The sequence below is a fragment of the Terrapene carolina genome, unplaced genomic scaffold, assembly GCF_002925995.2.
Source record: "Terrapene carolina triunguis isolate 2854851 unplaced genomic scaffold, T_m_triunguis-2.0 Scaffold449, whole genome shotgun sequence".
In the NCBI taxonomy this organism is placed as follows: domain Eukaryota; kingdom Metazoa; phylum Chordata; order Testudines; family Emydidae; genus Terrapene; species Terrapene triunguis.
The window spans coordinates 2,903,547-2,915,483 of record NW_020664800.1 but is presented as its reverse complement, the minus strand read 5'-3'; the positions used below and the strand labels follow the sequence as shown (position 1 = coordinate 2,915,483).

Here is an 11,937-nt window from a genome sequence, read left to right as displayed (position 1 = left end):
CCCCCGCCACGCCGCCCAAACCCCAAGCGCAAACCCCCGCCCCTCCCCGAGCGCCACGCCGTCCAAACCCCCGCCCTCTGCCCAGCTGCCCAAACCCTGAGCGCCGCGCCAACCTCCGCCCCCCCAGCGCCGCGCCGCTGAAACAAAAACAAACAAAAAACCTCGAGCGCCGCCCCACCGAACCAAAAAAACAAAAAACCCCGAGCGCTGCCTGCCACCCCAAGATTGGCTGCCCCAAGCACGCGCTTGGTCGGCTGGTGCCTGGAGCCGGCCCTGCTCGAAGTCCTCACTTACCCTGCTCCCTTCCCAAAAGGAACCTTCCCTGCTAAAAGTCAGCTCAAGGCCCCCTTACACTGGTGCAGTCGCAGCTCGTTGGGAAGCAGGCTAGCCCACTGGTCTGTTGATAGCCAATGCCTAGGGCTGCAGGTTTGTCACTGAGACCGTCATTTTTCCATGGCTTTCTTTGCATCTGGGATTTCACAGGCTGAGGAGCTGAGGGGACCACCCAGGCCAGGGCCCAGCCACTTTTACCACCAAAGCTCTTGGGCAGATGATCTGGCGGTGCCATGGCCAAGAAGGAGGCAAGGCTGGGTGTCACGGGGAGAGGGCCATGCCCACAGGCCAGAGCAAGGAGCCAGGCCAGCCCCACGGGACAGGAGCCGCCACTGTGAGGTCAGTGCCGGGTGGGCTTGCCCTGCACCCCCCCCCCCCCCCCCCCACACACACACACACCAGGCCTCCCATCCCCAGGGGCAGGACCTAACCTCCCCCACCACGTCACACCCTCCCACTTCAAGTGGCTTTACAACCACTGCCTCCTGAAGCCGTGACATTTACCAGGACTGCTCAGTGATTGGATCAAAAAAATGCCGTGACAAATCTGCAGCCCTACCAATACCCTAACACCAGGCCCTTCCACACCGGATGGGGCGAAGAAGAGATAAGATGGAATTTGATGAGCCATTCTCCAGGCACATCAGAGCAAGACGTCTGCAAGAGAATCCGTGGGTCTGTTGGATTAACCAGGAAGTAAAGGAAGCAATTAAGAAAGATAAGACGGTTGCGGAGAAGTTACAATTTCTTTGCCTCAGAGGATGTCAAGGAGATCCCGACCCTGAGCTGCCGTCTCAGGTCAAGGACCAAGGTGTTGAAAGAGGAGCTGCTGGAACAAACTGATCAAGAGCAAAATATCAGGAGGCCTCGGCGACATCTCCCAAGAAATTTGAACGCAAGAACAAAGTGACTGAGCTGCTAACAAAACTCTGCAATCTCTCCTTGCAATCAGCGGCTATCCTGGGGGCTGCAGCGGGTGCCCAGAACCTCATATAGCCTTGCCCTGGTACCCGCTGCAACACCAGGGCTTGCAACGCAGTCCTGGGTCTCCAACAGTGCCTGTGTCAGAGGACTCATCTCCCAGCTAAAACCAGGGCTTTTAGAGCCCTTTTACACAGCCCTGACCTTTTACCTGCAGGACGGGCTGGTCAGGGGTGAGAATCTCATCCTTGGACACTGTTTTAGAAAGAAGGCCAGCAAGAGGAGACATGACAGAGGTAAGCAGAATAACGAATGGAAAAGAGAAGGTAGATCAGGCATTTCTATCCACCCCCCCTCATAACACACGAACAAGGGGTGAGTCAATGCAACTGAAAGACCGCACATTTAAAATCAGTAAGAGGAAATACTGTCACACACACACAGTGCATAACGAACCCGTGGAACTCACTGCCCCAAGGTATCAGCAAAGCCAAGGGCTGAGCAGGATTCTCGAGGCGCCTCGGATGTTCTTATTCTCCACAATCACAGCAGAAAGGACAAAACACATTCAGGAGGGATATAAGCCCTCCGGACATGGATCAAGCTCTGACTGACGGGGGTCAGGAAGGAACTTGCCCAGTGATTAGGTTACTTCAATAGCTGCCCATGATGGGGTCACGTGCACCTTGCTCAGAAGCAGCTAGTCCTGGCCATTGGGCTGAGCCAAGCCCTGGTCTAACCCGCCCCATCCCCACTTACCTCTTGCAGGCTGTCGCTGTTCTCTACCTCATTGAGCCAGCGCTGCAGCAGTGGCTTCAACTTGCACATGTTCTTGAAGCTCAGCTGGAGGGCTTCGAAGCGGCAGATTGTTGTCTGGCTGAACATCTTCCCTGGGAGGGAGAGAGCAGCACCGTTCACTGCAGGCCTGGGGCTGCCAGACTCCTTATCCTATACCCCCAGCACACCAGCCGGAGAGGAAAGAAACCTGCCCACTACCTGACCCATGCATGGAGCATCCACGACCCTGCGGGCTGCATCCACGCATGGGAGACGACACCCCCCACCCCCACCCCAACACTGCACAGTCACCTACCCACCTCTGGGGCAGGGACCATGGCTGTCTGCTCCCTTCACCTGCTATCTGGGGGGAGGAGGGGCGTCTTCTGTCCCTTCCCCCCATAAGTGAGGACTCATGGGGCACTGGGGGTGCTTGAGTCCCTCCCCCCCGCAGACAGCTGGATCTAGGACTCCACTCTGCCCCACAGAATTTTGCTTTCCCCCCAGGCTCCCCATCTCTTGTTGTGAGCCCCTCCCTCAAGGCAGCAGCAGGGATAGCAGGGACCCCCAGGTTACAGCTGCATGTTGGGGCTCCCCCTGGAATCCCCCCAGTGTTCACGCTGGGCTCACTGCAACGAGCATCCAAAAACCCTTCCAGCCGCTTCGAACATCCAACTGGGGAAAAAGCTACCCTGCATCAGTGGGGATCCAGGGGCTGTCCCTGCCCCCACCCCATCTCTCACCTTCTGCACCAAGAGACACCCCCAGAGGCACCAGATGGGCTTGGGAGGGGCAGGGGAGAAAAGTGAAACGCTCACCATACAGAGTCCCCAGAGCCATCCCCACGTCAGCCTGCGTGAACCCCAGGGTGATGCGCTTGTGCTTGAGGTCTTTGGCAAACTGCTCCAGCTCCTCCGAGGTGGGAGTGGTGTCCTGGCAAAAGAAGCAAAAACGTTTCTGTGAGGGGATAAAGGAGCCCGCGGGGGGCTGGCAAGGAGAGAGGTGGATTCACTCAGGCGCTTCAGGGATGGATGCAAATCCAAGCCCTAGAGAGATGGATCCCAGGTCTACCGCTGCAATCAGGCTCCACCGCGGCTGTCATGGCAGGGGAGAGGAGTGCGAACAGGCTCGGTGAAGCCCTCAATTGTTTGTTTGCAGGGACAAGCCAGCCTCCTGCAGCGCGAGGATGGCAAACAATCCCAGAAGGAATCACTTTCACCTGACACTGAACCAAGAGCTCTGCTGGGCTCCGAGAAACGGGCTTATCCCTCAAGCTGCTCTCTGGCTTTCTGCTTCACGGCGGAACGTCTGCCTAAACTGTCCCTCAGACTCCCCCGGCCTGGCTGCCCACTGCAGCGGGAACAGCTCAGCCCCAATCTCCCACCCACCGGGGTGATGTCTGGCTGGCAAGACTCAGGGCTGAAATAGCATGGGGGAGGGGAGGGGCGGTGTGGGGGGATACAGGTCAGCGCTGAGAGGTATTAGCTGAGCTGGTAAGGGAAGCTTGGAAAGATCAGTAACTTTTTTTAAATGAAAGCGCTAGTTCTGCAGACCTCACTGTCTCTAGACACCCCCACGCTCACCAGTGAAAGCCTCCCACTCCACCCTGGGGAGCGGACAAGCCAGGTAATCAGTGCGCGGGAAGGCCATCTATTCCTCATCGGGCAGAGACCGAAGCTGGCGTGTTGATGCCCTGCATTATCCCTCCCTCACATCCCCCCAGACAGGATACGTTTCCTAGGGTCAATTTGTGGCAGGGATGAGAAATTCTACCCAAGCCCAGAGATGGCCCTAGTCACCACAGTACCCGAGTGCTCGCTGCGCAAGGACATGCCCTGCCCTGCAGGGAGGCAGGACAGTACCATTGCCGTTTTCCAAAGGGTCGGTGGAGCGACTGGCCCTGCCCAAGACAGGGTGGGTAAAAATCATGATAAAAAAAATAAACACAAATTTTTTTTTTTTTAATTTAAATCAGATTTCTCATGTATAGCGGTTGTCTCTCTCGTACTGTCTTGCTAGGTCTTTACTCCCTTCTTATTTTAGAGTCTTAAATGGCCAAAGTGGTTGGTTTGTTCTTGTTTAATGAGTTTCCTAATTGTTAGTAGAGTTGCAAATTTTACATGGAGTTTTTCTTTTCTACTAAGAAGTTTCAGCCTTGAAACTCTCAGCCAGGCTGTAAAAAAAGAAGTCCAGGGTCTCACTCAGCCTCCCGGCGAGAACACCACAAACTCCCACAAACTGCAAATAGCAGCCAACACCCTGCACTTCCACAAACCAAGAAAGCCACAACGCTTTGACCAGGCTACCCTCCCCCCCCTCAGGTTTGCAGCATGCAGTCAATAGGACTTGTGCTCGTAAGTCACTTCCATGCTGTTGAAAATCCCACCTTTCGGATTTTATGGACCTAAACATTTTGGCCTGTCTGTCTAAAGTAAGTTCATGGTAATGTTGTTAAATGAACTGGGAAGATGAACTCACTTGGCATCACTGAAGTGATGGCCACCATCTCTGAAGTGTCTGAGCACCTCATAATATTTATCCTCCCCAAACCACTGGGGAAGTACTATTTTATACATGGGGAACAGAGAGAGCCTGAGGCGCAGTCTAGATTAACAATTTACCTGAGTGGAACTACGTCACTCAGGGTGTGGATTTGAATGCAGTTACACCAACTGAACTCCTGGTACAGACGGCACTATGTCGAGGAGCGTCCTGTGGACACACAGCTACCGCCTCTCGGGGAGGTGGGAATTCCTACCCCAGTGGGAGAAGCTCTCCCATTGGGTGTAGGTAGCATCTTCACAAAGCGGTGCCGTGCACTGTAAGTGTAGACAAGCCCTGATTAACTTACCCAAGGTCACACAGAGAGTCTTCGGTGGAGCCGGAAGTTGAATCTGGTGTCTACACTAGCACTTTTGTCAGTAAAACTTTTATTGGTCAAGGGTGTGAAGAAAAACACCACCCCTGAGCAAAGTGTAGACAGCACTACGTTGGCAGAAAAGCGTCTCCAACAGAGCTATCGCCACGCACTGGGTGTGGTTTAATTATACCGACAGGAGAGCTCTCTCCCATTGGCATAGAGCAGCGACACAGGAGACCTTACAGCGGCGGTACAGCTGTAAGATCTCTAGTGTAGACACAGCCTTTGCTTCTCAAATTCTAGGCCAGTGCCCTAATTGCTGGGCCACTGTTTCTCTCTGCACTGAAGCAGTTTTGTTTTGAAGGGACAAGGATTCTAGGCCACTAAAAGAACGGTTTGTAATAGAAATACACATTTAGCCCATGGTCCTGCTAACAATTATGCACGTGCTTAAACTTGGAGCACAGGAGTAGTCACATCAAAGTCAATGGGACTTTTCATCTGAGTCAAATTACATACCCGCCTCGTGTCTGCTGGACCAGAGCCTTCATTTTCAATAGTTTGGGGTTTGCCTACTGCAGTTTTGCAAAATCCAATTCAGCTCCCGAAGCAGGAGTGGCATTTACCATTTTGTAGGGACCTCTCCCATCATAGTCTGATTGCCTGAATGAGGCAAGACAGAATTTCTCATAACTTCTGTTTGAGCTAGAGTGGATCTTTTGAAAAGCTCATTATACAGTTTAGTTCATTATCAATGTTGGTCTAGAGTGTGTTACAGAGGCAGAAACTGAACCTCCACCCCATGGAGTCACAGGCCAGTACCCTGGCCACTGCACCATCCTTCTCAAGGGCCCCCACCCTCCTGTACTACTTCCTATCCTACCCTACTCCCAGGTAGAGGGGGAGCTGGAGGTCAGATCCCCCTCTGCTGTAGGCAAGCGCGATGCCCATGTACACCGGCCACGTATCTTCCCTTCCCTTTTGTGACGGTTGGGTGCTGGGTCTTCTCTTTCCCAAGGAAGCCAGCAGCGAGAACACACTGATCTGTGCTCCAAGTCGAAGACCTGCTCCTGCAGAGGGGCTCCAAGCAATACTCTCCACCACTAGCAGGTGCCAGTGTGCGTTAGGTCTGAGACCGTCTCACCAGCTGAGGGCCAGTGGCCAGCTGGTCTGGATTCAGCCACTGTCAGCTGTCAACTTCCTCTCAGTACTAACAAGAAGGCTCAGATCCTCAATGGTATTCGGGTTCCTAATTCTAGGGGTATTTAGGAGCCTGAATATCTTTGAAGAACTGGGCCCAACTGCCCAACAAAGCAAAAAAGGATCAAACCCCCTTTTAAAAACAAAACAAAACACAAGGGCTCAACTCATCTAAGCCACTAGGAGTTCACACTGGAAGAGAAATGGGCTGCAACCAACCCAGCACCCAGAGTTTCCTGCACCTTGCCTCATCGTTGCCACCTGTGCAGAGGGTTCCAAAAGCTAGGCAAGCTGAATGATGGCTTGTTACACCCGTGTTGCCCAGGTGTAAGTCTCAACACAAGGTCCAGGGCAGGAGAAAAGTAGACTCGGAGCACCCCAGGTTTGCGCAGAAAGCTGCCATCGACACACACAAAATGCGCACGCACATTTTTGCGCACAGGTTTTCAGAGCCGCCCTTCTCCCCACCTGGAACTGTTGTGGGACAGTTTATGAAACGGGTTTAATTAATTAGTTCATAGCCTTTCTGAGCAGTGGGCGGTTTTGCAAATACAGTCACTCCCGCCAACTGAGGGCCCAATGAGGTACTGGTACTATCAGCAGTTAACAAAAAACCAAACCAGACCCAGGGCTGTGCCCTTTAAAATTTTTGTCCATCATAAAGAGCCCAGAAAAGAGTTTTTCCTTGGGTTTATTATTTACTTTCTTGTTTTTTCCCTTAGATATCAGGAGTGTCAATTGTGATTTTCCTGGCTGTTCTGGAGGATCTGCCAAGGCATGGCAGGGCTTCTCCATACACCCCAGTTTGCTCCAGTTTCCACTAAAAGCAGGTGTTTTGATTGATTTAGTTAAAGTGGTGCAAACAGCAGCATGGACACCCTTAAGTTCTATTCACACGTTTCATTCTGGTTTAAACTAATTTAGCTTAACCTACCTGTGAGTCAGGAATCTGACCAATTTTTAAATGATTATAATCTGGAGGGAGCTGGCCTACACACTCTAAATATCTGGATTTTTAAAATTCCATTTAAAATAAATGATCATAATAATTGTCAAGCTGATGAAAATATTTAGAGCAGGCAGCACCAGCATCCGAGGGCCTGCATGCACAGAGGAGCTGAGAGCACAGTCATATGCCCAGCTATCCCACTGAGGATCATACAGAGAGAAATATTTTTGTTCTGCAACAGCCAGCAGAGGGAGCCCAAGGTAAAGCCGTTGCTCAGACCGGTGCCAGTGTCCAGTGGACACGAGGGACAAACATGGCAGTAAGAATGGGAGGCCCCCCTGAAAGCATGGAAGAAATTGTGTGGTGCTGGTCTCTGGATCCCCAAGAGCCCAGCACTGGGGCAGCTGGGCAGCACAGCTTAGTCACACGAAGAGAAACCTCTCCAAACGGGGGATGCCCCTGCTGGAAATGTGCACAATGCAGCAAACCGTGTTGGAGAGCAAAACTCACTCCCCACCACCGATGGGACACAATCAGGGCCCCAGCTGCTGCACAACTCCAGTGTTGCATAAGCAGGAACTGAACCTCCTTCCTGAACCTGGGCAGGATGGGGGGGTGACAAAGGTGGGAAATGGGCAAACACCATAACACTGCCCTCTAGTGAGCGAACTCATGTGCTTCACACCCTTGGCATCCTTCAGGACTCCTCCCTGCTACTAGATTCCCAACTAGTCCGGAAACAGCTTCTTCCCCATCCTGACAGAGGAGGACCCAGCCACCACTTGAGCCCCATCACCGCAACGTGCTGCACTTGACATGGACAGCAGCAGCTCTGAAGAACAGCTAGCTGGCCCAGCATGCAATGACCCAACTATTAAGCACCATAGGCCACTTTTAACCACCTGCTGCGGTCCCGACGGTGGTGCCCCAGAGGAGACACAAGGTCATCAAAGCCCTCAACGGGCTGAGCTGAGGGGGAGAGGGAAGGTTGTGTCTCTGGTGGAGAGTGGAAGAAAGAGGGAGGGAAGTCATAACCATGAGGCTAGCAAGGTTAAAGGGGTTAGACTCAAGCCCTGCTGGGCATGTGCCTGGGTGGGTCTGGTAGGCCCGTTCTCCTTGGTGCCCACTGCTGTAACCTCTTCCCCGCAGACATCCCGGGATAAGTTATGCAGGAGGTCAGACCAGGTTATCCTAAATGGTCCCCTGGGGGGAGAAGGGGGCGCTGACAACTGGGAGCTCCTGGAGAAACAGAGGAGGGAAAATAAGAATAAAAAAATGGAAAGGAAAATACAGAGAAAAGCAAAAAGAGAGACTGGTGATATGCAGCAATCGATGGAGCTTCAGAACCACTGGCCCAGGCAGAGGTAGGGAAGCTCTAGCATGATTTGAGAAGGTAGCTAAACCCCCATTTACACTACAAAGTGCAACAGTGTTGTAACTTAACCCCCTTGCAATGCAAAGAGCTTTCATCCCATGGGATCTGTCATCCTTCCTTTTCCCCTGCTGTCCCTGGGCCTCTCAGCTGGTCTTTAAATCCCCCAGTCAAACAATTCTGTACCCCTGCTGGCTCACACCCTCCGTCCCTCTGTACTAACTCCCAGCTCTTACAGAGCACTTTTCATCAGATCTCAAAACGCTTCCCACAGGAGCTCGCTTCATTCTCCCCATTTTACAGATGGGGACACCCGAATGAGGATTATTTGGAGCGAGACATAAAGAGAAGTTTAAATCTCTACCCTGGCATTACAGAGCAACGGTCACTTCATTTTGGGGGAAAGTCAAACTGCAGCTGAGTCTGGATAAAAGAATATCCATCATCATAAAGCACCCTGGTGCTTTTTAAAAGCAGATATAGATATGTCTACACACAACACACAAAGTCAGATCTTTAACAGGTGTAACTGAATGGAGCTCTGATTTACACAACAGACAGGGATCTGGCCTACTGTATTAAAAAGGCATCTGGGTTTGTGGACCCCACCTCCAGGGAACACAAGCCATCAGACACACCCGTCTGTTCAGAGCAGCCTGTCTGGCCCCTCGGAGACAGATCTTTGGAGAAACCTACCTGCCCTTCCCAGCCACCCCCGCTAGGAAGCGGCTCTCCACGGAGGCTGTGGCAGGAGAGATGTGCAGCTGCAGAGCAGGGGGGGACAAGGTCACCCCAAAAGCATCAGAGGAAGATGTGGGCGCTCCCCTCCCCCTTAGTATAAGCCGGGGACCTGGGGGGAAATCCCTTGAGACAATGCAAACGGAAAGGGGGGTGAGACGGGGGCGATCCCGGGCCAGCCTCCGGCTCGGGGAGCGGGGTCCAGGGGAGCCCCGAGGGGCGCTACCCGCGCGGGTCCGAGCTGAGAAGGGGCTGCAGGGCTGCGATCCTTACCTCGTCCCCACTCTCGCTGGACTGGCCTCCCTCGCTAGCCGCCCCACTGGAGCTGCCGCTGCTGCCCAGGCTGGAGAGGCCGCTGGGGGGCTGGTGCGGGTCGCTGGGGTAGATGGCGCGGTGGGCCCCGGGGCAAAGCCCGACGCCTGGGAACGTCTGGCTGGGGAGGGGGCCGCGGGCCGCCGCCGCGCTGTGGCCCGCCAAGGCAGGCCAGAAAGGGCTGTTCCAGGGGTGGGCGTAGTAGGGGCCCGCGGGCAGGAGGGCGCATTTCGCTTCTGGGGAGCCTTGTCTGCGCCCCTTCTCCTGGCCGGGCTCTTCTTTCGGGGCCTGCCCGCTCCCCAGGAGAGGGGGGCCCTGGTGCCCCCCAGCCATGCCCGGCTGGTGGCAGGGCTCTGGGCCCGGGAAAGGGCACCAGGCCTTAGCCTGGCCGGCCTGCCCCGCCTGCAGCTCGGGGGGCTCGTACTCCGCTTTCACCGCTGGGAAGGGGAAGAAAGGCGGCTGGTGGGGGCTGCTGCTGTAGCTGCTTTTGCCGAACTGGCCGCTCGCATCCTGCAGGATCCCGGCCCCCAGGCTGAAGGAGGCGGCGGGCAGCGCCTCCTGGCTAAACATGTTCGCCCCCGGGTGCCCGGCGCTGCCGGCAGGATCTCGGAGCCCCTAAGGCGCCATGGGGGGCGCCATGGGGGGCACCGTGTCCCAGCGGCGATCAGACCTCGGCAAGGGCCAGGGGGCCGCCCCCGCTCGGCATGTTGGCAGGCTCAGGGCAGGGGCCGGGCAGCAGCGAGGCCGGGCGGGCCACGGCAAAGCCCCTCCATGGACCCGACTGATCGCCTAGGCCGGCCAAGGGGCTACCTCCCCTCGCCCCGCCACGGGCCCGGCTTGGGCGGCTCTGTTAATTGCCCCTGCTCAGCTATTGGCCCCTTTAAGACAATTGACACCAATAGGTTGTAAATGAACTTGATTCTTTTGTGTGGGGTGGGGGTGGGGAAGAGCCTCTTGCAACCACCTTGATTAGAAATGGCTTCAGACTCCGTGGATCCCTCCCCCCCTTGCCCTCTCCACCGCGTTAACTTCCCCATGGTTTTGTGAGGGCATCAATCGAGAAGGGAAATGAAAACGACCAACTGCATAATTTATTGGTGGTGGTGGGAATTATTCTGCTCGGATCCTGTTTAAAAAGGCCGGAGCCCTCCGGGGAATGTTCGCTCCTAGATATTCAGAGCAATAAACCGTTTGCACGTGGGTTGGACTCCGCTTGGGGAAATTTAGAGATTGCAATTGCAAACCCCTTTGGATAGTCAGTTACCCCCAGCAGTTTGGGGCCAGGTTGCAAACCCCTTGCCCTGCCATGCACTGATTTTGCAATGAGTGATATATAGCAAGGGTCGACTGGGAGCCGTGAGTCACCCTCACTCCAAGCACAGAGACAAGGGCACATTTGATGAAAATGAAAGGCAGCACATTTACAACTGACCGTCAGACATTTTATTGTGCAGCTCATAGTTCGCCTGTGGAACTCAATGCCACAAGATTTCAGCCAGGCTTAGCATCTGGGAGGATTTAAAAAATAAAAGCCAGGGCTTTTACATGGAGGATGAGAACAACCACAGTCATATTCACTGGGACTAAAAATATATGAGGAAATTGAAAGGCACACAGCAACCAACCGCTAACTGACCAGGGTTAGGAAGAACCCAAGGGCCAGTTAGTCCATTACTGACCACCATGGAGTCTTTGGACCTTCTTCTGAAGCAGCTGGTGCTGGCCACTCTCAGCTGGGTTACAGGGCTAGACAGACTATAAACTGACAAGCAGAGCAGCCTGCTTTGTTCCCATGTGGAAAATGGAATCAGTAATCTGTCTGACAAGGGCTTCCTCTCCCCTGGCTGCAGAGTGTGAGCTGAGATCAACCACAGGGTGTTGGAGTACTGAGGCAGGCTTTGCAGATGCCCTATCTACCCTGGCCTGCTCTCCCAGAGAATCCAGGATTAAATGATTAGATAAGGACGGGTGCACCCTACACATGTTTAATGGCCTCCACCACTTCCTAGCAGCTCCATTGCTTCCCTGATTAATGAATTTCCAAGCTAGGGCTGCAAAATATCAGAGCCCCTTGCAGAGAGCTCTGGTGTCTCCCAGTTGTTTTCTTGGGACGTATTTACAGGCACGGGATCCTAATCTTAACATGGTGAAGGGCCTGGGTCTTCTTTTCTTTTACTGGTCTCTGGCCTCTAAACGGAGCTGATCATGAGCATTGCTATCACTCACACTCACATGCTGCACAATGGGACCAGTCACCCTGTTCTCGGTTTGTGATTGCCACTTGACAGTGGTGCTGTTGGGCCCGGGTTTATTACACTTCCCCGAACCCCTCCCCTCTGCTCCCAAAGTAACTTTTCGACATATCGATGGCAATAGATAGGATTATGCGTTATGTAACGAGCACGGCTCGGTGCATACCTCCCATCACCACCAGACAGTCTGTGCAGCGGGGACGGGCGATGCCGGTCTCTGGGC

The 11,937-nt window shown here is 54.0% G+C and overlaps 1 protein-coding gene across 1 annotated transcript in view; it reads right to left on the bottom strand.

The window, feature by feature from the left end:
- The window catches only part of LOC112113772 (POU domain, class 5, transcription factor 3-like), a 15,829-nt gene extending 5,797 nt beyond the window's left edge, over positions 1–10,032 (bottom strand). The window contains exons 1-3 of the mRNA XM_024210173.1: positions 9,424–10,032; positions 2,850–2,964; positions 2,014–2,144 (exon numbers count right to left, since the gene is read on the bottom strand). Coding sequence (XP_024065941.1) covers positions 2,014–2,144; positions 2,850–2,964; positions 9,424–10,032 — 855 coding nt within the window. The remainder of the gene's footprint in view (positions 1–2,013; positions 2,145–2,849; positions 2,965–9,423) is intronic.
- Positions 10,033–11,937: the final 1,905 nt, after the last annotated feature.